The sequence below is a fragment of the Takifugu flavidus genome, chromosome 4, assembly GCF_003711565.1.
Source record: "Takifugu flavidus isolate HTHZ2018 chromosome 4, ASM371156v2, whole genome shotgun sequence".
NCBI classification, from domain to species: Eukaryota; Metazoa; Chordata; class Actinopteri; order Tetraodontiformes; family Tetraodontidae; genus Takifugu; species Takifugu flavidus.
This window is the reverse complement of record NC_079523.1, coordinates 13,168,392-13,195,886: the sequence shown is the minus strand read 5'-3', so window position 1 is coordinate 13,195,886 and position 27,495 is coordinate 13,168,392. Positions and strand designations below refer to the sequence as shown.

At 39.9% G+C, this 27,495-nt stretch overlaps 1 protein-coding gene and 2 long non-coding RNA genes across 11 annotated transcripts; 1 reads left to right on the top strand and 2 right to left on the bottom strand.

The window, feature by feature from the left end:
- On the top strand, window positions 1-24,914 carry anks1ab (ankyrin repeat and sterile alpha motif domain containing 1Ab). Of its 9 annotated transcripts, none has more exons than XM_057031493.1 (14): window positions 6-1,132; window positions 1,773-1,888; window positions 7,080-7,178; window positions 9,081-9,227; window positions 10,633-10,740; window positions 11,464-11,634; window positions 14,240-14,377; window positions 14,535-14,606; window positions 14,733-14,816; window positions 14,914-15,051; window positions 16,145-16,321; window positions 18,092-18,190; window positions 18,864-18,961; window positions 21,911-24,914. In XM_057031493.1, the coding sequence occupies exons 1-14, from the start codon at window positions 1,108-1,110 to the stop codon at window positions 21,990-21,992; spliced, it is 1,554 nt and encodes a 517-aa protein (XP_056887473.1). In that variant the 5' UTR covers window positions 6-1,107; the 3' UTR covers window positions 21,993-24,914. The 9 variants fall into 9 exon arrangements, with proteins under 9 accessions (XP_056887470.1, XP_056887475.1, XP_056887477.1 ...); XM_057031492.1 differs by having other exon boundaries at window positions 1,770-1,888; XM_057031498.1 differs by having other exon boundaries at window positions 8-817; window positions 1,770-1,888.
- LOC130524938 (uncharacterized) lies at window positions 5,949-9,149 on the bottom strand. The gene is made up of 2 exons (XR_008950287.1): window positions 6,177-9,149; window positions 5,949-6,110 (listed from the first exon to the last, which is right to left on the bottom strand). It is a non-coding gene; the product is annotated as an uncharacterized LOC130524938 (long non-coding RNA).
- Window positions 12,359-19,228, bottom strand: LOC130524936 (uncharacterized). The gene is made up of 3 exons (XR_008950285.1): window positions 19,089-19,228; window positions 16,199-16,333; window positions 12,359-13,532 (listed from the first exon to the last, which is right to left on the bottom strand). It is a non-coding gene; the product is annotated as an uncharacterized LOC130524936 (long non-coding RNA).
- Window positions 24,915-27,495: the final 2,581 nt, after the last annotated feature.

Genomic DNA, 27,495 nt, shown 5'->3' with positions numbered 1-27,495 from the left:
AGAGCGAGTATTGGTGCATATGTGTGAGAAGAGAGGAGAGAAGAAGACAATATAGAAAGGCTGGGTAGTAAAAAGACAGATCTGCGTTTAGGAGCGAGAGGCAGGGAGAGACAGTGCAAGAAAGAGGGAGGGGACCTGATATAGTGACAGAGAAGGGGGGGTTGTTACGTGGAGCAGCACCCCACTTCATCAGGCTGTGTACGACAGCCCTGCAGTGCGATCACACAGTGTGGGAAATGGGCTGTGAGATCGAGAGCTGGAGACAGCAAGCAGAAAGCGAGAAGAGGGGGCTTTAAAAGAAGAGCTTGAGGAATTTGCTTGGATGAGACAAGAGGGGATGCGGGATGATCACTGAGTCTGTTGTCTGTCATGGATACTGGAAGGATGTGAAAGTGGTGGCAGTGGCAGAGACAGACCTGTGATCTCCTGCGCCGAGGTAGCTGGCGTCAGGACATTATGCCCTGCGAGCAGAGAGGGGTGGCGTGCATGTTGTAAAAGCCAGGAGCAGCTGCTGTGTCTGCATCTCCGCTGCCTACGTGGCTCACAGAGGCAAAGGATGCAGCAAACCTCTGCCCTGACATCAGGAAATTGCTAGCCATAACTAACAAGGAGAAGAACCAAATGGGCTGAGTTTGGGAATACTTGTGCCTGTCTGCAGGAAGGAGCTATTGCCACTCTGCATTGTGGCCCTGCAGTGATCTTCAACGCTCACCTATCATTTGTGGGGATGTGAACCTGGATTTACCACTCAGAGAAAAGAAGCATGTCCTCTGGCTGATCCTGCTGAAGCATTGTCTCTGGCTGATCCTGCTGAAAAGTGTGAATACTAGGCAGTAGTAGGAATGTGGGCATGACTAAGAAAAAGGAATCTGTACTTGGATTTGATAATGAATTGAGGAATTTGGAATCAACACACTGTGGACATTCTAAGCCAAAATTTCCCTTTTATGTAGGATTTTTAAATATGTCTACCTGATCGTACTCTGTGTGGCAAATGTGTATTCCTTGATCAAAAATATCATGAGTACCTCAACAGTACTTTAGAATGCTGCTACCTTCATTGTATGAGCCTTGTTCTATATCTCAAAGAGGTTGACCAATGAAGCCATGGGACTCAGCCAGAGCTTTACAAGTATGTGGTTAAACCCTGATGAATTTATTTTGGGGGAACTGAAGTATTTCTAATGGAGGTCTTGCTGATTTTTCAAAGAAGTGTCAGCGTTTTAGAATAAATACTGTATAATGTGTCTAAGAAGATGCATGATTTAATGGTATTTGTTATAGTTTTCCCCAGCCTAATTTAGTCTCTTCAATTGTTGTGTTCAGGAGTAGAACATTGTTTTTACACCTGCTCATCTGTTCACTAAAGGAATGTTTAGTGAACATGGTTTGTTGGAGATGCTAAGTCCAACATAACTAAAGATCTTCAGATGGGCTTCTTTCCCTGCACTACCTCCACCCTCGCCTGACATTCTCAGTCAGTCACACTAACACCAGTGGGTGTACATTAGCCTTGTTAGTCCCCTTCAGGGCTTGAACAGGGCCCACAGCACTTCCTCTTTCCTTCTTATTAACCGGGCCCCGTCTTTACTTTGAGAGCCCCTCACCCCAGGCCTGGACCCTGTCCCCCCCCCACCCTGCCTGGTGCTGCTGCACTCGGCTCTGCTTCTGTTGGCCAAGGATGATGTGGCAATGCCATGTGTCGTCCTCTGAGTGCCGCTGCTACCGACTGAACGGCTTCTCCCTGCTGAAGCGCTTCCCTCTCTCAGCAGATGGGGCCTGTGGTAAAGCCCTGGACCAGCCTGTGGGAGAGTGGCTGGAGCATGTTGGGCTGCTGCAGTATGAGAGCAAGTTCCTGCTCAATGGCTTTGATGACCTACGATTCATGGTGAGTCACCTGGAGCATGTCTTCACAAGAGTCGCTCGTAATTTGCATCACTTACGTCAACTCATGCTGCATTTGTCTTTTTCATGGTGCTCCTTCTTCTCACAGTAGCTCCATTCTTTTTTCTGTGCCAATCACCCCCATCCCCACTTCAAGATCTATGCTTCAGCACCACGCATGATGATGCAAAGATTTATACCCCCATGCTGAATCCCTTTTGAGAATGGGCCATCACTAGTGAAAAGACAAATGGCAACCAAGACCCATTAACTTTTTGCTCAGCTTTCTCAATCGTGATATTTCATTAACTATTGTATGCCAAAGACATGTCCTCACCATATATTGAATGCTTTTAAAAGAATAGACATGATTGCTATGTAGATAATATAGTTCATATCAGTCTTCAACCTTAACACTTACACTCTGCATGTTTGCCCTTACAATGGTCTTCCCATGCTTGTAGGAGACAGCTGTGCTCTAGCTTCACAATGGCAAGTTTGACTGCAATAGCATGCTGCATTTGAATACAGTAGGTTAGCAATGATGCCTTTGCATGCAGTTAAAATGACCAGAAAGCTGAATAAAGTGCCCTCTATGATATTTGAAAAACATAATCAGTGTTGGTAAATTTGCTATTCTGCAGGTGATAAACCAAGTGTTACTATGTTCATGAACCTTCATGCTTTATTCACTGTAGTTTTAAAAAGCACCATTCTTTCCTGAGCCACATGATCAACTTAGAAGATAAAGGGTAAACTTGGACACTTGCTCAGAGGCAAAAGATTAAAGGGTTCCAGGAGAGGACTGTGTCTCATCGATATTGCTTTCCTGCTGGAAAGGCATTGAACCACAAAATAATACAAACATGTGATCACTCCTACTTGTGGTGCTCTGCATATACAGGCTTAAGGTACAATCTGTCAGCAAGCCTGCGGGAACAATATGTATATTAATGTAATCATCACTGAAGGAATACAGCAGGGGTGTTTGATGTGGATTAGAGCAAGCTCAAGACCAAGATGTTGGGTCAGAAGATGAGATTATTGGAGTTTATTAGAGCTCAGACTGTACCAGCAGATATTTTCTTCATTTTTGTAGTACAACTGAACAAAGAAACGACACTGAAGCTACTCTAAGACCCCAACTGATCCTTATAATATTACATTTAGATGTCAATAACATTACATTTTGTTTGACTTTCTCACGATAATTACTGCAAAAGCTCGTTCTAGAAAAAGGAACTAAACGATGAGTCAAAATAATTTTAATGTTTGATTAGGAATTTTTGATACCCTAACCTTAAATGTAAGTGATATACATAGGGCAGTCTTCTTTGGGAATGTATTATTTAATGAAATGACATTGATAGTTATTGAATAGCTATAGAAGACATCATTGGAATAAGGTGGAACTTAACACCCATTGATTTTATACAATTGGAAATGACAATAAGAAGGTTTTTACAGGTCCTATAGGCTTTAGTTCAAATTATGATTACCACAGTGCTCTATTAAATGTCTATCAGTATTGCATTGCAGCTTCGTACGGAGATTGGAAAATTATCATCACTTTTTCAATAATTTCCAAATCTTGGAATAAGTTCTTTTGACACAAACAAACCAATGTCGTGTTTACTGTCACAATGTTAAAAGTCAAGATTTAGTCACAGAGACATATTTAAAGGATGCAAAGGATACAAAAAAAAGTTTAATATTTTATGCTGTGGAATGTGAAAAATCTCACAGAATCAACATTTGAATTTTGGATTCATCAGTCTCTCTTTTTCTCCCTCACTCTTTTAAAACCGGGGTTGTTTTTTTTTTAATGTCATAGCTAATGCAGCAGCCATGCAAAACCTTATATCTTAGAAGTTTTCCATCAAGCATCTTTGCCACATTAATATTTCATCATATTTTGCAGTGGCCTTCCTGAAGTATTTAATGTACTGTAATGGCAGACTGACATTATTTTTAAACCTGATCATTGGTACATACATCTTTATAATAATTAGGAGGTCACAGATCCCTTGTGGTTTAGAGCAAAAGGGCAAAGAACTAATTGTTACATTAAGTGTGTTTAGTGTGATGAAGGGGCTCTTTTGTGGCTGCATCTGTTCAGTATATAAGAATAAATCAATCTTTAAATATTTTATAAACTATGCTACAACTGAATCATACATTCTGAACACGTGTTTCAAATGCAGCATCAAATAACAAGCATGAAGCTTCCAGCTAAATTATTAAAAATGGAAAAGTTTGTTTTGGGTCACCTTTAACGTAGACATGGTTTATATTTGACCCTTACTCCATGCAATATCTAACTTGTACCCAAACACGAGGCCTGTGATCAATGTTGTGTTTGGCCTTGAAGCAAATCCAACCAATCCCGAAAATTCAAAGGATGGGGGGGGGGGGGGTATTTAGCTCTACATTTACAATGGTCCTGTTTAACCTTTCTGCCGATTGCTGAGAAACTACTTGTCAGTCACAATTTCATAATTTAATGTTTTATGTTTCTTAAATAATACAAATAGGTTAGATACATAGGAACCTTAAACATCTTCCTGCTTTCTTGTGTTTAGTTTTCCTCTTCCAAACGCAACAGTGAGCATATCATCAAGATTTTGGTCATAAATTGCCATTGGATCACATTGATTACTCTCAACAATTCACTGAATTCATTGTCATCCCACTCTGCTCTTACTGCTTGTGTCAGCTGATAAAGTGTGTGTGCATGTTTATGTGTATACAAATCTGTATTATACACTGTTGGACTGCTTGTCAAAATCTGGAACAGCTAACAGAATAATGTTTTAATTGTTCTCTGTTTTTACATCTATTTTTTTCTAAATGGTAGAATAAATGCAGGATCATTAAGGGTAGTATTTTAAGTAGAAAATATACATATACAAAATTGCTGGCACATGATATATTCATCTTTTGGCATTAGTAGTATGTGGTTGTGTTAGGGAGGAAGAAAGTGATCAGTTTTCTTCCTGTGCTGTTGCCATCAGAGGAATGAGACAGAAGCTTCAGTTTACTTGCTGCAAGGGCAACCACACGTCTGCAGTGAGAGCTACAAGTGTGGGCCCTGGTGAGGTTTATTTTATACTAGCACACGAACATGTAAGATTACAATAAGCGTAAGTGTAAGCGTCACAGGATAAAACAAAGCATGACATATACAAAGGGAACATATAAGAAAATGGGGGATGGACTGTCACAGGATGGTCAGGTTGTCTCCTGCTATCTTGAGGTGATAGAACATCAGCTAATGTAGGTCACAGGGCTCTGGTCAGGAGTGATAATAAGTAGTTAGAGCATTGCTATATGAACAGTTTGAACCTAACAGGTTGGTTCCAGAAGTGTGATCACATCTTGCTCTGTGTGGACAGCAAGCGAGATACTGTTGCTACATGTCTTGTTTACATCTAGGCTTTTGGCTTGCAGTAATTTTTCTGGGACATGTTGAAAGAAATACTGTCTGGTATTTTGTTTGGTCTTTGTTCTTAAATTAGATTACTCTAGTTGGCTATGAGTTAACTATGGGCTGGTGCTATCACTAGCACAATGCTCTTGACCTGTCATTTCTGGTTTGGTGGTACTACTGTGGAGACATGCGAAGCAGTCCATCTGTATTCCGATCCAAGTTCACTCGGAATTAGCTACTTCCCAAGTTGACTGAATCGATTTTTTGCCATGGGCAGAGGTCCGGCCACCAGGCGCTCGCCAACGTGCCCCACCCCCAGGCCTGGCTACAGGAGGGGGCCAAGGGAAACTTGAGACCAATATTGTTATTCATCATTAGGGGGTCCTGGGCTACACTTTGTCTGATCCCTCACCTAGGACCTGTTTGCCATAGGTGGCCCTACCAGGGGCATAAAGCTCCAGACAACGGAGTTCCTAGTAAGGATGGGCGATACCACACTTTTGGGATTCGATACGCTACCGATACTTTTTCTTGTATTTTCATCGATATCGATACCGATACCATTCATTTCTTACTGGCAATTTTTGTCAGTCAAAATATTATTACATTTAAGACAAATCACAAGACAAATACAGAGCATTTATATACAATTTATTATGGTCTATTGATTACTAGGATTTCCTTATCCTTTAAACCTGCATAAGACAGTTGTTCTATGAGATGTCTGTGTAGATTCTCAATGTTCCATGAGAAAATTAACTAGAACAATGTCTGACACCATCACACCTTTAGTGCACTTGAGGTATGTCATCACACTTTCCTGAAGTCTCAGATTGCTGTTCAGAAAAAGTATCATATTCACATTTTCTGCTTTAAGACGATTGCGTCTCTGGCTGATTATTTCCTCCGGCTCTGCCTTTTGCTGACTGTGTCGGCTCAGCGGGCTATGTTGCACGTTGATGCTCATTCGCTATCTCCTGTCACGTGACATGGGCCAGCTCAATACGCCGCCAGGTATAGGGGTATCCCGGCACATATTAATTAATTAAGTAACTAATCTAAAACGGCGCAAAGTGATGCATACACCCCAAAAAAATATTTTTAGTTAGTATCGATATTTATAAAAGAAAATCGATACCAAATGAGTAGCTTGTGAGTATCGATATATCGATACCACGGGATCGATCCGCCCATCCTTAGTTTCTAGGATCATTGGGACACGCAAACCCCTCCGCCACTATAAGGTGGTAGCCCAGGAGGGGCCATTTCCATTACACTGTTGCATTTCACGTCTCGATTTAACATAATTCCAACATTTCCTTGTTCGAGTTAAATACCATTCTGTTAGTTTGTTCAATCATTCATACTGTTGACTACGACGTCCAGATTCCCTTTTTTGAAAGACTACCAGTTGCCACTGATCCAATCCACCTTTTTTTTGTTTTTATACATCTTGTTTTTCCCCATTTGTCCAACACTGCTGTGACTTGCGAGTTAGCATGTGATCTGACAACAGATACACAAGTATCACGTAGAGAACCAATGTTGGTGTAGTATAAGTACTGTTATGCGTCACATATAGAATCACCTGGAGAAAAAAATAATTGTACTGACAGCTTGTGAAACTCCTGGTACACTGAAAATACTACAAGAAGTAGCTTGAACATACCATAACATAGCGATTTGACATGCATTAGTGTAAGAATGATTGTGCGTATCAATGTGGTTTATTTGCTTGTGTCTGTTAACATTTCTTCACACGCAGGGAAGTAACGTGATGGAGGACCAGGATCTCAGAGATGTTGGGATCACTGACCCAGGACACAGAAAGAAAATTTTGCATGCTGCACGCAGTTTGCCCAAGGTAGTTAACATCATAACTTGAATTCAGCAAGACCCTGACTGACAGTGTCTGAGAGCTTAAAGGTCAAACTTTCTGCGCATTGGGAAAAAAAGTGAAGTGGGTAAAAAATGTATGAAATAGAGGAATAGAAGCTGGTATTTTATCCAAAGCTGATCTCTAGTCTAGTCGGTTAACTTATCTAAGTCTAGGTGCTTGGTGTGATTACCTTTGCCTAACCATGTCCTGGATGAATTTAAATCTGCATGGACAAGCAAATATTTTGTAATTTTATACACAGTGGATGCAATAATAAGTAAGCTGATGTTATCTACACATTAGTGGCAAGATGGTGAAACAAGAATAGACAGAACACTCACTCACTTTCTACCGCTTTGTTCCTCCACTGAGGGTCACGGGGGGACTGGAGCCTATCCTAGCACAATGGGCGGAGGCAGGGTACACCCTGGACTGGACGCCAATCAATCGCAGGGCTAACACATATAGACAAACAACCATTCTCTCTCACACTCACGGGCAATTTTAGAGTTTCCAATTAGCCTAATCCCCAATCCCCTTTGGATTGTGGGAGGAAGCCGAAGTACCCGCGCAGGCACAGGGAGAACATGCAAACTCCACACAGAAAGTCCCCAGCCCAACCAGGGATTGAACCCGGGGCCTTCTTGCTGTGAGGCAACAGTGCTAACCACCACACCACCATGCCGCCCCTAGGCAGAGCACTGTTTAGAAAAAAATGACAGTAGGGGTTCATTTCATATCATAGACTGAAGCCCACCACCAGAGGGCAGTCCAAATGCTCCAATGACACCAGTTTTGGGGAGCTCATTGTACATTGTTTGTATTATAAAAGGGGTGCATTTCTAAAGATAAAAAAAGATAAGATAAGCTGCATTTGTCATATGCACAGTTATACTCAGTACAGAGTACAGTGAAATGTATTTTTTGTACTTGCAGCCAATAGCAAAAAACACACATCACAGCACACAAGGTAGTAATAAATAAATAAATTAGGGCTTAGAGATGAGCTGTCAGGTGGCTTGTGGGTTAAAAACTCTTCTTCAAGCTTTCAGTCTTAGTCCTCAGGCAGAGGTAGCATTGGCCTGAGGGAAGTAGGGTAAGGAGAGAGTAGCTGAGGTAGCAAGGATGTTTAAGAATCTTCCTTGCCTTTTACCTAGAATATTTGGTGTGGATGTCCTGCAGGTTGCAGAGGGTTCTTCTGATGGTCAGCTCTGCACATGTGTATGCCAACTACCAAGGAGTTAGGCCAAAAAGTCCTTTTTGGTGCATTTTGCCATCATGTTGATGATGCTTGATGGTGCATGCATTCTTAAGTATCTTAAGTGGGAGCTTAAAATTGCTATATGCAGTCCTTAAAACTGCATATAGCAATTTTAACATGGACATTGATTTATTTTGAAAAAGAAAAAGTCTTATTTTGATAATTAGATACATTTTAAAATGTTTTGATTAAGTCAAGAGCAATTAAAGAGGTATAATTTATCTGAGATTTATGTGAAGCTGATGGAAAAAAAGGTGAAGTCCATAAAAGGCTTTTGAAAATTCAGTGGTAAAAAAATTTGTAGCCAAATAGCAGATGTTTTTGTACAAGAAAGAACTAATGTTGTATAAACATGAACATAGCTTTAGGCCAGAAAAACGATGGATATTTGAGCTGAAAATTTGTCTTCACGTCAAATTTAAATGTCAGCGTTTACAGAGAGGTTTTATATTTTCTCTTTTTAACATGAATAAATGAATAGATTAAACAATTTCCTTTTACTTTTTACCATTGGATTTACCTCTTAAATAGTGTGAGAAAAGTGGTCAGTTGCTATTTTAATTTTTGAGTGAACTATCTCTGTTCTGCTATCATACGACTCATATGTGTCTCCTCCTTCACTGTAGGTAAAAGCATTGGGCTGTGATGGCAGCACGTCTCTTGCCTCTTGGCTGGATAGCCTCGGCTTGCACGAATATCTGCCCAACTTCCTGTCAAATGGCTATCGCACACTGGAGTGTGTCAAGAATCTGTGGGAGTTGGAGCTAGTCAATGTAAGAGCTGCTCTTTTGCCAGTGCAATCTCAGTTGGGTCTGACAGAGACCCACAAGTGTCGATGAACACAGCTCTGATGAAGAGCTTGCAACAAATATGACATGATTGGTCAGAAGGTTTGCGTGTCTCTCAGCATAGTGTAGAGAGCACAAAGGATATCCTTTGGGGCATATGATATCAACAACCTACCAGTTTTGTACAAGGTAGAACAGGAGTGAGAAGTGACAGAGTCTCCAAAATGGCCTCCGCCAAGCCATGTACATGTCACTGGCCGACAGATACAGGTCAGATACAGACTTCATTGACCCCCAATGACTTACCGGTACTACATACACATACACAAATGGGATCTGTCTCAGTGAAGCACAGTGAAACTTAATTGGCACTTTCCAGGGAACACAATAACAATCAGATTTGCCTTTGGTGCCATGTTCAGTTCACAAATGAGAGCAGGTTCACAAAGTGCACCTGCGATAGATATGAGAGAGTTCTAATCCTGCATCTGAGCTTGTTGGCACAACTTGCTTTCATTCCATTTCCTGAATCTTAAGCATTGTGCATTAAATAATAAAGAAAGAACAACATGATTGCACAGCAGATTTAGCTTCCTGTGTAATCTGAAGGCTCTTACATGCATTTTACGCACTTATTGCATACATGTCTCACAAGAATTCTGCACACATAATGGAAAAACAGCTCCAGAATTGCAAATGACAAAACGATTGTCTCTTCTGTTGTCACGTCTCAATAGATAAATAATTGAAGCCTTCAGACAAAGGCTTGTATGAGCTTGAATTCCTGTTATGGAATAAGCATCATAATTTCCAATGTAACATTAATCATGTGACATCCACCTTCACTAGATGATCATGAATGCTAATAGCCAATTATGCAAATGTACCGTCTTAGGATAATGAGTTTTACATAAAATGAGTCCATGCCACCTCCGCTGAGGGACGTTGCCACACAAACTGATACCAATGGTTCATGTACAATGTTTCAAATGACTATGACGGTCTGACACAGATTTTCAATCTTAACATTGTACATATTTAAACATGATTAATTTTAAAAAATCTGTCTATTTACATGTTGATTATTGTCCCATAATCCCGCCAGACTCTTTCATAAGAGGCACAATGCCCCAAAATGTGTTTTGAATTATAGAGTGTCCTGAGAAGAAGGCAGTGCTGCATTTTAAGCTTAAGGCAAAACAGATTGGGGCTGAATTATTGAGGAGAATTATTTCTGTCTGTCTGTGGATGTCTACCAGGGACAGATGTTGCATGCCACTAACAGTGTGTCAGTGTATTTTATAAATGTCTCTCTTGGCTTAGTGTAGGTAAATGCTTAGGTCTCTAAATATTGATGTGATATAATATAACCTGATGCTGTTCTGTATAGGTGATTAAGATCAATGCCCTGGGTCATAGGAAAAGGATAATTGCATCTCTTGCAGAAAGACCCTATGAAGAGGCTCCAAGCAAGTCCCGTCGTCTCTCTCCAATTCTGGTAAGCGTGGCAGCTAACAAGCAATATCACAATTATATTTTTGCATGTTGTCTATTATATTGACTCGAAGCAATTTTGGACAATCAAGGATCTACATATATTGCCAGTGTTGGTCTGTATTTTGTTGAATTCTTGATAAAATGATGCATTCCTTCACGGTGCACTATTTATAGAATTTAAATCATAATTAAAACAAATGAATATCACATACATTCTGTGGTTTAAAGCAGATCATGGCTTTCCTAAACCACTGTGAGCCTCCATGAGCCATGTGTGCACAAACACATATTGGGTATTTAGTCTTTTTTTTTAATTAAGAAAATTTTACCAAAACCCAATAAAAAAAATCTCACACAGTTTGTGTCAGCAAAAGGAAAAGAGTGACGAAATATACAATTAAAAATCATTTCTTGCACAGTGGATTTTTTCAGCAGTTTCTTTTCATTCAAACATTATTTTAGCAATTTGAGGGCAAAGCTCCACTTTGCATTTAACGGCAATCTAATTTTAGAATGAGAGTGCTTAATGTGATTAAATTCCCAGCCATAAAATACTGATTTCCCAGGCAGATTAAAATTGGGCTCAAAACATTTGAGAGTCCCTAAAATGGATAATGTTTCTACAGTATGTAAAGCTCAAGTTGATGTTGATGTCAAACCTTAATCTGCTCTTTTTGTATGTCTCTTCTGTCATGTGTCTGTGGTAATAATCTGTGAATGGCAGTTCCATGACCTTTTGTCCCAGACAACATCTCCCCTCAGTAAACTTGACCCCTATACCAGTCGCTCCATGGACATGCTGCTCCCACTGGCTGACTCAGATCGGCGGCGGCGGGCACTTGAGCAAGACTGTAGTATTTCCCTACGCTCGTTTAGTGAGAGGCCACACTCTGTAGTGAGTTACAACTTCTTATACTTTCATTTATCTCTTAAACATCTCTTAAGGTACTATCTAGGACAATGTAGAATGCCAGAGAATATAGTTTATTTTTTCATGTCACAGTAGTAGGCTGACACCTATGTCAAATCGAGGCCATACATTTTGATCATTTGGAAACAATAAAATGTAATCAAAAAATAACATTTGAAACAGAAACTTTAGGTTTTGATGCTGAAAAACAACCAGGTTTTTTGATTTTCAGATTGAAATTTTTTTTAAAATTATTTTTACAGTTCCATATGTTATATTTTCAGTTTCAAATTTTAAAAAAACAAAAAAACATTAGCTTCAAATTTTTTTCTAGTTACAAGTTGTACATTTCCATGTTCAGACTTATGGCACTGATCTGGCGTGGGTAAGGTGGTTAAAAATGATGGGTGTAGAATAATGAGTGACAGCATGGCAATGAAGGATGAGAGGTCTTTTAATCATATTGCCTTCAGGGAATGTAGACCATACGGCATGTTAAAATCAAAGCACATTATCTGTCGGTATTGGTCTTCCCAGCATTCTCATGCCACACTGCGAAGTCAACGCAGCACATGGTCATGGCCTGAAGGTAATTTTTCCTTAAAAATAATTTTAAAAAGTCCACTAAAGGAAATTAAAAAATAAATGTTAAAAAATAAAAAAAATAAGGGACAGTCTCAGCATTCATTGGCATGCTGCCCCTCATCATTCTATATCCTTCATTTGTTACCACTCCTCCCCATACCAGATCAGGGCTATAAGACTGAACCAAAAACTATGAGCTGAGAGAAAGTAATAAAGAATATGAAACTGAAAAAAACAACAATCTGAAACTGAAAATATAAGATGAAGAACTAGGCAAAATGAAATTTTAAATCTAAGATTAAAAACACTGTAACAATTGGCTCTATTTCAACATTAAAACCTAAAGTTTCAGTTTCAAATGTTAGCTTTTAATTGAATTGTAATTGTAATGACCAAATCCTACATTGTATTTGTATCTCATAAAACTAAACCAGCTTAGTTATATTTTGTTATTGAAAAACTTCTTTACACATACCAGGAAGTGGATGTCTTGAGAGACATTATGCTGCCTGTGTGCTAAGCCTAAAGCTACGGTTACTTGCTGATATAGCAAACATTCCTCAAGGACATATCTGATGGTTGCAGCCAACATGGCCATCATGTGCCTTTTAAAAAAGAACCCCAGAAGATCGTGTTCATGTCTGATGTGATGGTGTTTGCCTACTAAAGTTTAACCACTAGGTAAGAAAATATTAGAAATGATCCTCTGGGTTATAATAGACGGTTGAGTCAATAGCGACCAACATATCTACATATACAGTATAAACACAACTTATAAAGTGTTAGGTGAAAGAAATGTTGCAAGCAAAATTTTACCAAGATGATTAATGTTGTTTACGTCATTTATCAGTCAAACTAAAATGTTACATTGAGAAAAATATTCAGACCCTTGACACAGTTCTGTATTTGAAGCATCCTTTTGGCAGTAAATATGCCCTTCAGCCTTCCTGGGTATGTTGCCAGAAATGTGCTTGCCTGGACTTGCTGAATTTCTGCTATTCCTCTCTGCAGATCCTTTTAACTCCTATCAAGTTGGACAGTAACATTGTTGTACTGACAATTTCAGGTCTCTCAATAGGTGTTTAATTGGGTGCAAATCACATCTCTGGGTGGGACACACAAGCATATTCACAGTTGTTTTGTGTCATCGCCTTGTTGGAATGTGAACCTTGAGTCCATGCCTTGCCAAAGGAAGGGTATCGAGCAGCTGCCTGGTTTTGCCCACATATGGTACTTCGGGAAGAAGCTCGATCTTAGGTCCATTGAGTAGCATACTGGTGTGGTGATATGGAGATCATCTGTCAGTGGGACAAGGTTGTCAATGGCCTTAAATGTATAGAGCAGAATTTTGGAAGATGGGGGAGTTGAAACTTATGGAGGGATTTTTGAGGGAGACCAAAAAGAAAGGAGTTACAGTAGTCAATATGAGAAGTGTCAAGGCTGTGGATGAGGATAGAAGTGGTGTGCTCAGTGAGGTAAAGGCAGACACAGCTAATGTTGCAGAGATGGAAACATGAAGGCCGAGTGATGTTTTTGATGTGAGATTTAAATGATAGTGAGCTATTGAGAATGACAAGAATAATAATGGAGGACACTATCGCCTGGGAACCTTCAGTGCAGCCTTCACAATCCTGTCTCAACCTTTTATACATATCACTTTGTCAACTTATGTCCAATAATATAATATAATAACCTCTCAAAGATGAAGAGAAAAACAATTCAAGACAGAGTTTTTTGAAGTTTAAGTATGATACAAAATAATATTAATACATCTGTCAATGCAATATTAATGCATTTACAGATCATTAAAATCTTCAAAATAAGAACTACAATATTTAATTTAATTTAACAAATATTAATTACAACACAGCTTAGTGTCTTTGTAGACTTTAGTGCTTAGTGTATAGAGGTGTTTATCAAGTATGTTTAGGCGTGTGATAACACTTTATTTGATTGCTTATTTTTGTTTAAAGCTTCTTTTCTTTCGCTTTCTTCCTTTAATAAGGAAAGACACAGTGACAGACACAAAGACGCTCGTCCAAACCTCCGGCTGCCAAGCCAATCCACTACTTACACCACAGTGTCGGCCTGGCATCACCTACCCGAGAAATTAATTTTGGACTCCTGTGGGTACGAAGCAACTGTGAGTTATGTTTTACTGACTTCAACAAGAAAGATGCACTGTTTATGATTAAACATAGAAAAGCAGTCCCCCTTTTTTTGCAATATGTTACTGCATTGTGTCAGCATTCACTTTGAAACTGTAAATGAATCCTGCCCTGCTTTGCTCTTTCTCTTAGTACCTAGGATCAATGATAATCAGGGATCTGCGAGGGATTGAGTCCACACAAGATGCCTGTGCTAAAATTCGAGTAAGTTGATAAGAACCCTCTTTCTTTTCTCTTACTCTTTCCTATCTGTGACAATAGGGCAAATCTGCATTTTTAGCTCTTTTATGCTGCTTTTCATTTTCTCTTACTTTTGTAAACACACTGCAGAAATCCAAAGATTCAAGGAAGGGTCCAGTTGTGATATTGTCCATTACTTACAAAGGGGTCAAGTTCATTAATGCAGCCACTAAGGTAACATGACTGCACAAGCATGTATCCCATTGACCAAATGCACGTGTCCTTCTCGGTCTACATTGGCCAGGACTAATTTCCTCCTTCTATCCACTAGACTATAGTGGCTGAACATGAGATTAGGAACATTTCATGTGCTGCTCAGGACCCAGATGACCTCTGCACATTCGCTTATATTACCAAGGATTTGAAGAGCGGCCACCATTTTTGTCATGTCTTCAGCACTGTGGAAGTGGTAAGTGTCTATTAGCCTCTCAATACTTATAATAATACAAAAGTTAATTCCAATCATCTTGTCTTAAAATCTGTCACAACTGGCACTTAATGTCGGTAAGGATATTTTTAAAACAGTAATTGTGACCTTGATTCTGTTACTGCGTATTACTTAATTACACTTACTTTATTGCCTAAATGCATTAGGGACATCAAGTGATATGCTTATAAATTGCATTGCTCTAAAGCATGCTGAAAAATGAACCCAAAAAGACAAAATATTAACAATAAATTATGGCCAAAGGATAAGTCAAAACAAAAGATGCCTTTGTACTTTTGTAAATCTCAGTGTCCCTCCTCAACTGACTTAGCAAACAAGAGAGGAGCAATGATGCATGAAGAAATAAAGCAGTTAACACAGAGCAAGTTAGCCGAAAATGACCATCCCTAACCCTCACTCCCAAAAGATTCATCTCAGTGTGACAGAAAGATTTCAGATCATGTTTTTAGCTATAGCTTAATCGACGGGAGAATCTCCATACTTTTATCGTGCTGTTGTCTTTCCTTATTTTTATAGTACAATAATTCTAGAGGGTTTTCTTAGGTTAATCATTCTTCTTTCCTGTGGTTCTTTCCTCCTTTGAAATAGAAATCTTTCTTTGCATGAATTAATGGCCTTGTTTTTACTAATAAATGACATTTGCAGAATGGAGTAAAATCAGTATCATACTTGACGTGTTGCTGTTTACAAGAGAGGCTCATGATCACATCATAGTTGTGCTAAAATACCACTTAGGAGAGATGCCATCTAACTGAAGTAGAGCATCTGTAAGTAAGCTCTAAATAGTCATGAGATCTGGATTTCTGAGACCCTAATTAGTTGGACAAACTATGGACAGAACCAGCAGCTTGTTTGAATGATGGTCAAACCTTTTGGTATAGTACTGACTGAAGCATCAACGCACAGTTACACTGTGCAAAGGTGAAACCAAAATATGATATGACTCAGTCTATTTTCAGCTCAACTGTCTATTATTATTATTATTATTATTATTAGTAGTAGTAGTAGTAGTAGTAGTAGTAGTAGTAGTAGTGTTGTTATTTCTACCATGCAGACCCAAACCTATGAGATCATCTTAACCTTGGGACAAGCATTTGAAGTGGCCTACCAGATGGCGGTCCAGTCCAGAGCAAGGCAGTATATCCCTCCTTCATCCCTGCATTCGGAAGTTGTAGAGACTAAAACCAGCCGTCCAGTTTGTCAGGCGTGGAGCAGCATGCGGAGATCAGCAGTGAGTGTCATGCTGCAATTAAAACATGCAAATCTGTTTGAGTTTGTTTGTTATTTTTAAAAATCTTTTTTAAGGCTTAGTCCTGCTTGTTGAAACCCAGTCACTTCCTTAATGTTGATAGAACCTTTTGTGGAAATATCCAGGTACACTTGGGACTAAAAACTGATGCACTGACCTCTCAGGCTCTGTTTAATGACCACGCAGTGATCGCTGTCACCAGAGAGAGAAGCAAAGCTGGCAGAATGCATAACCAGGCCACATGCGTATGTAGAGAGACACATCACTGCTTAACTAATTGTCTGAGAGGATAGAGCTGCATTTCTGCCAATTTATTTAAGTCTTAAATTAAAAAGGAAGAATGATCAATTAAGTAACACAACTTTCTTTTCCAAAAAATTTGAATCAACCTTTTCTTAGTTGCGCATATGCAGTTATTAATAATAATGGAATTGTCAGAGTTGCAATGCAAACAGAAGCTTAACATTAAACTGACTATTCATTTGTGTCACCTTGTCAGACATGCAGAATTCTTTGCAAAAGCAGATAAATGGCAATATGGTTTAAATGCGGGCATTTTTTGTTTGTTTGTTTGTTCTTATTTTCTTCTGGACAATATTGACAGATGTTATTGCCAGTTCAGTTCCCAAATGTTATCTCTTATCTGCATCTCAAAGAAATTTATAAATTATTTGTATTTATCGAAAAAAGTCACTTTTACAATAGGACATAAGAATTTGTAAGCATGCTTTATGCCAGGTATACAATTTAATTTTTATCAGAAATCACAATGTTCAAGGCAGGTCTAATAAAGATAAATGTATATAGACAACAATGATAATGCCACTGAACCCTAGGCTATGACTCAAGCAAACAAATGTCATCTGCAATCAGAGGTTTTATACAATGAAGCTTTGAACCTTTGCATTGGTGGTGTTTCATCAACTGGACAAATCTTCTGCTGCTATATATCAGTGAGGTTTTTCTGTGTTTGACTGCCACACATTTGCCTGTCCTCTGGCTCATTTTACCTCTCTTGGCAGGATGCTAAATTTTTGTTTATTTTTAGCACATGCATCATAATTAGTTCAGCATTAGTAATGCTGCCTTTCAATTGGCTGGTAAGTGAACTTGGGGTTGTAGTTGCAGTCAAATTGTGAGATGGTCATTTTGAATTTGGGATATTGTCATACTCTTGCCTCGGGCCATCTTCATTGACTTTGGTCATCCATGAATCTCTAATACTGCGCAACATTTGGAACCATAAACAAAGACATTGCCAAATTTCTGCCAAGATTATTATTTCTTACCTGGGACAGTCCAAAAATGTGCAGTGTGTATACAGCATAAAGCTCTTAATTTTGGGTGATATTGAGTTTGAGCTTCATCAGAATTTTGTCCTCCTATTAGAAAAGTCTGTTTCCTTCTTTAAATAATTCAGGACCTATATCCCTACCACTAGACATTAGATTCACTATTAGAATCACCACTTTGCTACAACCACAGTGCCTTTGTTCACTCTTGATTACTAAAGCTTTTTTAAATTAAGAATAGGGAAAACACCTTTATTCTTATTATGTGAGTGCATAGAAATATAAAACCAGGAGTGGATTAGAATTTTCGCAATTTTTACTAACATGTTTCCTCTAATACCGTAATTTACTTTTTGTGGGTCAAAGCAGACAAATTCTTTATTTGTTCCTACTCTGTCTCTCTATTCTACTTTATATAAAATGTCTTTGCTCTTGTCTTCTTGGTCCTCCTGCTACCCAGGGTGCCCCTCTGCTCGATTGCCGCTGCTGTCACTGTCACACGTGTACTACCCACCGTCCCTCCTTCCTCCCGTTGCACTCTGTTAGCCCTGGAGTCCAGGTCCTTCTTTTTTCCTTTCCTTTTTTAAACCTGTGATCACCACATATCTGCTTACACGCCAACCTCGCACCTCCCTCACCTCTTCATCTGATTGCTTTTACTGTTGTCTACTGTTGTTTTCTACTTTTCTATTTCATTATATTATTTCTCTATTTTCCCCCATTGTCATTTTTATTTCTTTCTTTAATATACTTATTGACACAGTCCATGTATTGAAAAGGATTCTCAGGCATGTGAAGGCTTGTACAAAAGGTTGAGATAGTGTCTGCTGGATGGTGCCTCGTTGTATCTTTTTAAGATGATAGATGTTTAACATGTACACCGCATCAAAAACTTTCACATCATTGATCAGCATATGTGCATTTTGTTAACAGCAGCCATGACTGTATGAGATCTTGGTGTGTAGCGAGCAGGCAGAGTGAAGTGCTACATGTGTTTCTGAGGAGCTGTAGTTTTGTTTCAGCGCTGCCATTTACAGGGTTTATGTGTCAGGCATCATCCATGTTGTGGTGGATTGAGCCCCGAGTGTCTGATTATGCCATGATCACTGGATTTTTTCCTCTAATCCTCTGCACGTGTGTGCGCTGAGGATTTGTCAGTGTGGCTCAATGGGCTCCACTGACACCCGTCTCATGCCCTCCTCTCGTCCCTCCTTCCTCCCTCCTCCTGGCAGATTGACCCCCTGGAGATGGACGCAGATATGCACTCCCTGGAAGGCACCAACTGGCTCTTGAACCAGCGAGATTCCAGCAGGCGCCCTGTCAGCACGAAGTACGAGACCACCATATTCTGAGGCCGGATCCCCTCAGCTCATCCTCTACCCTCCTGCCCATTGTCTCCCCCCAGTACTTCTTCCCTTCACCCTTGCATCCAGTTCTGTATCCACTCACATACTTACATGCAAGCCCGGTGCCTTCTCACTGTGATGGTAAAGCATCCCTCAGGGCTGCCTACTCCTGCACCCTCCTCTGATCTGCCCAGTGATCCATGCCAGCCCCTTTTCCCACCATGACACACATTCCAGTGGCTCTCCCTGATCGCCTCTCTTGCCTGTTGCCTCTGCAGCCAATGGTGGAGCCTTGGGACAGATGACACCCCTCCTCCCCCCGACTGATGTCGTTTTACAGTGGCCCTGTTCTCTCAACCAAACTGCCGCTCCCTCCTCATCTTCATCTTCCTGATGATTTACGTCTGCCTCCAAATTCCTGTTCATTAGGAGGTTGCATCTTTTTTATTTGATTTTTTTTTCTGTCATGACATGTTAAAATAGTTTATTTTGTTGTCGCATTTAATTTTAATTTTCTAAATGGGGCCACATTTGTTTAAAAGAAAACATTTTAGAAATTGTCAGCATGAGAACATCAACACCACTCACATCTGTGTACATCTTTAAAGACAGGTGACCACATGAGAGCTCTCCCAAAGTGAAGCATGTGTTAGCAGATGGGCTGAATTTGCATCTTTTTTTAACCTCTAATCATTTTTTCTCCAGTTATATTTACTTTAAGACTTATCTTTGATTAAATTAAGATAGTTACAAAGTTACTACCACCACAACAAACCACATATCCTCATTTCCATAATGCTGTAACAGAAAGTGACATCACTGAAGAATTGAAATAACACCTCCTTCTTTGGAAGAGGAATATTTTTTAAACAAAAGGCACAAGCCCAGTGTTATGTAACCCAGACAATCCAATTTGACTGCTGTGATGTTAATTCACTGTATTTATATTAGATTTTAAAAGTCTATTTAGAGGTGCTGGCTGCTCCACTCTTTATAATTTGTATCATAACTAGGCATGATGCGTATATGCTTTCATGTTTTTCAGTCTTAGATGTAAGGACTACTAGCCAAATTCTAGTGGTTACAAATATAATGTGAGTGGTAGGAATATACACCTTATTGAAATTATTTGGGCTTTACATTGCATTTAAACTGGCGTTATTGCATGGCCATTCTGCCGGAAAAACCTATTAGTCAAAAAATAAAACGGCCCATTCTATATAGCCCATTCTATATTCTATACAGTCTATAATGTTAAACCTTTGACATTTTTGACATTGGAAGAAACAGTTTGTTCTAGATTCAAATCTATTGCAGTTTCTCTTTTTGAAGCATTGCCTTCATAATTCACATAATTTGTTTTGCCTACATTTTTACTTTTTTTTCTTCATCTTTAGCTTGTCCTGTCTAACAAAGAATCTAACACTGTGAGACACAATGAAGAGGCTGCTTGCTAGCCTGGGATTCAAGGATAACGGTGAAAAAAGAAAAAATCAGCAACATGCAGCATACAACCGAATTTTTTTTGTTTTGTTTTTAATTGTACAAAATGTTGGATAAACTGATGGATCAGTTTAGAATCTAGCACCAATGTCCATGGACTGAACCCTTGTTACCACATGCAAAAGGCTTCTCCCCTCTTTGAGGACAGTTTGGTAATCTGTAATAATAAAAATTTCAACTTCTAGATCTCCCGCAATACTGCCACCGCTTCCCCCACCAAAAAACTCCTTCTGATACAAAATATTTTTTAAAAAAAGACTGGTGTATTAAATTGGTCATGATGGGTGGAGGAGATGATGGCTGAGAGTTTTCCAGACGAAGGTCTTTGCTCGGGTATTGTCTGCAGCCTCTAAATTAAAACTTCTTGTACTTGTCAATTTTAAAAAAGAAACCCACTGTGTTAAAACTTGGCACTATCCCTTTTAACACCTATTTTTTTATGGTGCAAATAACACATTTATTGAATTTGTGATACTTTTTGATAGATGTGGGCTGACCAAGTGGGTAATTAAGGAGATGGATAAAGCCAGAGGCAAACACGACATACAGTGGTAAACTATACGGTAATGAATAAAAACAGTGCTTAATATCAGTTAAGTCAAGTCAAACAAGGTACGGTACATGCTACTTGCAAATACATAGCATTTAAAAGATTAATCTCCACTTGGGTTTGAGCTGAACCTATGTGTCGCACTGCTGTCGTGTTAGTGCAGATGGTTTTGCTTATGGTATTTGTTTGTTTTTGGTTTTTTTTTTAAAATACCTCCTGCACTGTGATTTAAAAAATAATGCTTGTCATGGAATTTAACACATTTCTCTGGGTTCTCTTTTGTGTACGCCACCTACTGTGTGTGCTGTATGCTTTATTTTTTTGTGTGTTGTCATGGGAGGTTTGGACTGTTGCTGTTACATTGTTGTCCACATCCTTGTTTCATCTGTGCTACAAATGAAGTGAGATACTGAACTCCCAGGAGAGACAACATGCCTGCACACTGTTAACATGTAGCTAGTCCGTGTGTGGTGCCATGGCTGTGCAACTGTACTGACTGTTAGCTTCCACTGACGATGCATGTTGGCAGTGTTTGTGTTCTTTGTAGCCTTTGATGCACACAGCCTGAGCAGTCTTTGTATGTACTGTAGCACCGTCTGTCTTCTTTCACCCATGTGCCATATGCTTTTTTTGTCCCCCTTCTTTGCACTCCATTCCCACATTCACTTTCTACCATTATATCATCATTCCTTCATCACTGTCATGTATGTTCTTCCATTCTTTGTGTCACCAGGATGACTTGAACTAGAATGAATGCACAATGTGAAAGAATTAGCTATTGATGAGGAGCCACTACGTATTTAAAGCTCAAATTTTGGTGGCATGATATGGCAACGCATGTACCAGTCTTTTTGTTAACATTGATGTTTTCCTTGTGTAGCTCACCCCAGCATTCAAGTTTCCGGATACCAAGCTGTGAGTTGAAGGGGAGCTGCCCATGTGAGTTTGTTTGTGTGCGATGAGTTAGAAATAGATGTGATGAGAGGTAAGCCTTTCGCAACGTGTAGCTAGGGCTAAACAACACAGTGTCATTCAGATCTCACTGCATATCCCTTTCTCCACCACTGGCCCTGATATAAAGCCGAGAAACAAACAAACAAAAAAACACACTAAAAGGCAAACCTGTTGCCTCACATAAAATGGCTTATCCGGACCTGTACATGACTGTTGTTCTGAGAGTGCAGAAATGTCGAGTCTAATTCCTTGCCTCAATGTGGGTATCTGATGTCACCATGTACGGTCACCGTGGATTGTGTTGCTATGTACGGTGCATTGTGCAGTGTGCTGTAGACCATTACTGAGCATTTGTATTTGTTTAGGTCTACTTGGAAATACTGAGCGGCAATCAAAAAAAGCAAACAAATGCAAATAACAGCAACTGTACCAACATTCAATGCTTTGCCCGTGTTGTGGACAGAGTATTGTTTGTGAAAGAAAATGTGATACTGTTTTGAATTTTTTAAAGCAATATTATATTGATGAAATCAATGAATACAGTTTCAAAAACAATTCTTCTTAAGTATGTTGTCAGAGTTGATTATGTTTTATGTATGCTTGAATAGTGTAATAAAAGGAAGAACAATTATATTCCAAATAAAACAATACAACCCACAACAGCTTGAATGCTATGTCGTGCATCAATGAAAAACCACCGTAAATACTGTATGTGTTTAATGTGCAAATACTGAAAGAGTCCACAGACAGGTTGAGTCAATCTTTGATTAAGGTTACACGGTGTGCCGTTTATTCTTCTGTTTTTTTTCCAAATCTGTGTTTTATGAAATCATTACGAAATTATGTAACTAACATTTTCCTTACATTTTAGCTTAGTGGGTGGTGTAACGTCTAATGTCTTTGTCTCTGTTAATATGCATGGCCCTATAACATCTTTTACCTTTGTCTTCCACAACTGAAAACCTGATATTGTGCCATAATAATAAAGGATTTAACCCTTTGCACCTGTGACTCCTAAAACAAAAGCAATAGCAGGGAATTATGCAAAAATCAGTCATCCCTTTATAGTGCAGCAAATGTTTCATTCAGATGTTATGTGTATGTCTATATCATTTCACTAATTTGAAAGCTAAAATTTTAAGTATCCATTTTTCCTGAGAGCAGTATTCTCTTGATTTGTTGTTTTTATCTTTGTTATCTCTTCAACACTATTGTTGTAACCTCGTGATTAATGTGTAATTATATTATTATTATTATTATTAATGTGTATGTATTATGCAAAAGGAGAGACTCATCATGTACAAAGGAGACTGCAACTATAAGATCTAATAGACATAGAATGTCATTCCGACAGTGTTCAGCATCAAATTATTGGCCATCTGCTGCTTTCAAAAGCAGAAGGCATCTGTACGTTTTGTTGACCATAGACAAATGCAGTCATGAATTTTAAAAAATTCATATGGATGTTATGAGAAAGGTTTATAGTAAAATTTCTCACTCCAGATCTGTTATTTTACTAAATCTTCTATTTATTCTACAAAATCCTTATCGGTAATTCCCTCAATTGTTTATTAAGACTTGTTCAATCTTCAACAAATTTGCCAACCCAAACAAAATGACAGCAATCTATTTAAAACTCTTACAGATATCCCATGACTGTGTTTTTTTTGTGAACAGAAAAAAAAAAAAAAAAAAAAATATATATATATATATATATATTATATATATATAAAAATTCTGTATATATATGTCCCTACATTTCCTGTGTTTAGTCCATCTGTCTGAGCCCCTCTCTGAAATGATTAAATACAGAAAGGCCCATCAGACCAATCAAATCTTCATAAATATCCAGCTTACTTGTAACTCTGTATGACCTTTTATCTCCTTTTGTTTTAAAAAATATATATATATAAAAAAGGAAAATATATCCCCCATACAAATCTATGAATAGAAGCTATAAGCTATAAAACAGTGTAGTTTCAGTTTTGTCCTTCTTTCGAATACAACAAATTCATTTTATGCACATAGAAAAAAAATGTAAATCATTGTGGTCAACATAATTAATAACTGAAAAAAACCACTAACAGTAAAGGAAAATGTAATATATTTGTAATTTATAGCACATTTGATAAGTTAAAAAATGAACAGGTGTGAACATGAAAAAGTTCATTTCTTCACTGTTGCATAAAAGGGTGATTTACATGAGAAGCAAGTTCTCTCTAAAAGTTCACATGCATTGTGGTTGTTTTGGTAAAATAGAATTATGTTTCAAGATTTTGTTATAAAAATCAAGTTCCCTTCATGTTTCTAGTTATATCTGTATCTCACTATTTACTAAATGTCATTTATGATAAGGTGTTCTGTAGGTTGGGTGTTTCCTGTGGGTCTAAAATAATTCATTCAGTCACCCTGTCTCCTGCTGCCTGGGAATAATGATTTTCTGAATATGGTTGCACAGAAGGCACCAAAGACTTTTCAGTTGACATTTCGCCCAAAGGCCGTCCCCAGCTTTATTCGGCCAGCACTCAGCAGCCTTAGGGGAAAGGGCAGCTGCAGATTCCTTATAGTGGACCTCCCTGCAGGGTAGCCTAGAGGAGGTCCTGTACCCTTTTTCCTGTTTGAATTAGAGGATAGTGGGAGATGGACAAGGCAAAGAGCTCAACTTGCTGCTGCAACAGCTTCCATCTATGGACAGAGACAATCCATATGAAATGGCAAGTCTCACACACTATATCGTCTGTGTATAGAATACAGTAAAACACACTACTACTTTATGTGTTATATTAAATAGGTATCCACTAAGTCTTGGAAGTTTTTCAACCTACATATCAACAGTCAAATCAAATTCTGATCCAAAAGCAAAAAAAAAAAAAGTGATAGATTACAGCAAACGGTTCCAATTATATTAATAAATCTGTAACACAAACTGATACTACCCGACTGTGTGTTTATTTGCCTTTAGTTTTGATAATTACATACTATTATTATTATTATAGCCCCATTTTTACATATTTAAAATTAATATTGATATGATAACTCCCTCTCTGGTGTGTGTCTTGGATTGACTCTGACTTGTAAGAATACCAACTGGTTTGTCATGGCCTGTGTGGTGGTGTCTTTTGTTTGTGTTTTGTGTTCCTGGTTTTCTCACTAGGGGGCGTGTTAGATACACCTGGGTAACATTCGCTGGTGTCCAGTCTACACTCTTCAAAAGCCGCTACCTCCTGATCACCAGCAGCTGATCTTTTCATCAGCTTTGTGGTCACCACGCGCCCCTCTTTCGGCATTGCACTCTGCACCCCCTTATTCTGCCGCACCGCGTGAGCCACACGTTCCCGTTCCCGAGCAGTACTCTGGTAAAGCGTGAAGGTGCGGTAGTTTTTGGTTTAGCTCCTTGGTCTTTGATTTTCAGCCACTGACCTACCCTTCCGATAGGGCTAAGATTGCCTTTATTGTTAATTTATCAGGGAGAGCGGCACAGTGGGCCACTGCCGTTTTAGAAAACCAGACACCCGCTTCTGCGCATTTTGAGTTGTTTAAAGAGGAGCACCCAGACCGGGGTGAAGAGGCGGCAGCCAAGCTTCTTTCCTTACGACAGGGGTTCACATCAGTTGCAGATTATTCCATCCAGTTCCGCAGACAGTGATTGGAATGATGCCACGCTACAGGGAGTGTACATTAAGGGGCTGGTCGAGGAGCTAAAGGACGAATTGACAGCGCAAGACGAGATACCAGACCTCAAGACTTTGATGTCCCTCCCAACCCGCCTGGACAATCGCCTCAGAGAGAGATGGAGGGAGAGGTCCACATTTATCTGTTCTCTTCCCCTTTCATCTCCAGCATCCCCGACTAGTCCCACGGTCAGTGTGTTGGAACGAGTGTCTACCCCATGTCTGTCAGCCGAAGTAGAGGAGCCCATGCAGTTGGGCCGTGTGAGACTCACCCGCTCTGAGAGGCAGAGAAGGTTGTCTGAGAGGGTTTTGCCATTTCATCAGTGGGTGCCTGGTCCGGCCTAAAAGACCAAGCTCGCATGCACTTGCAGGAGTGCTGGGGAGCGGAGCCGTTTCCTGCTCTATGTCCTCCGCCTCACACTCCCTGGGACACTCCTCTGGCTTCATGACTTTAATTGTCTCTCGTTCTTAGTAGACTCTGGTGCTGATAAATGTTTTATTGACCTTGATGTGGCCAAGTAGGCAAACATCCCATCTAAGACCATCCTGGGCTTAGATGGCAATGTCCTGGCCAAATTAACCCACTGTACTGCACCGTTGACCCTCGTCATATCAGGTAATCACCGGGAGACGATCCAATTTTTCCTTATTCACTCTTCTTTCTCCCCAGGAGTCCTGGGCGCCCCCTGGCTAGTCTGTCACAACCTGCAGGTTGACTGTTCAGCCAGGAGGTTCAACTAGCTGGAGTGTAAGCTGTCATTCGATTCGATTTAGCCATTTTGAGAAGTAAACGATGAGTCTAAGTTACTGCGTAGGAGATGGTTTATTCAGTCAGTCGGTCAGGATGCATGGAAGCATGCAGAGAGATCTCTGCCTATGTGCACACAGATCTGATCTTATATAGCTGAAGGCCCACCACCAAGGCGCGGACACAGGGCACCTGCACAGCATGTGCTTGCACCTATCTGGCTGACGCCAGAAGTTGATTGGCTGAAAATATTCCCGCCCCCCTCAGATTCCATGATCCTGGGAGATATGTAAGCGTGAACTGAAACCTACCCAGGAATAGCCTGCCGGGAGTTGAGCCTCTTGGTGTTCTGAAGGTAGGCCAGGTTCTTGTGTTCAGTCCATATGATGAATGGCTGAGCCACGCCCTCTGGCGAGTGCCTCCACTTTTGGAGCGCCAAAATCACAGCCAGGAGCTCCTTGTTCCCCACATCATAATTTCTTTCAACCAGAGAAAGCAGGCGGCTGTAGAATACGCACGGATGGAGCTTCTGGCCCGTTGCGCTCCGTTGAGACAGGACGGCCCCAACTCCCACAGCCGAGGTGTCCACCTCCACCATGAACTGCCAGCAGAGATCAGGGTGTGCAAGGATTGACGCCAACAAGAACAGGCCCTTCAACCGGCCGAAGGCGACTTCGGCCCCAGGGGTCCAGCAGAAGGTCTGTTAACAAGTGACTGGAAGACGGCAGGAGCGTTGGTGAGTCCCAACGGCATGACCCGATATTTGAAATGCCCCAACGGGGTGTTGAAGGCCATCTTCCATTTGTTCCGCTCCCGGATCCGCACCAGATGGTAGGCGTTGCAGAGGTCGAGCTTGGAGAAGATCCGGGCCCTGTGGAGTGGAGCAAATCTTCCATCGAGGAGCGGCAGCGGGTATTTATTCCTCACAGTAATCTCATTGAGGGCCCAGTAATCGATTTCAGACCACAGCGACCCATCCTTCTTCTGGACAAAGAAAAAGCCGGCCCTACCGGGAAAGAAGAGGGCCGAATCAACCCGGACGCCAGAGACTTCCCGATATAGCTCTCCATATCCTCCTGTTCCGCCCTAGTG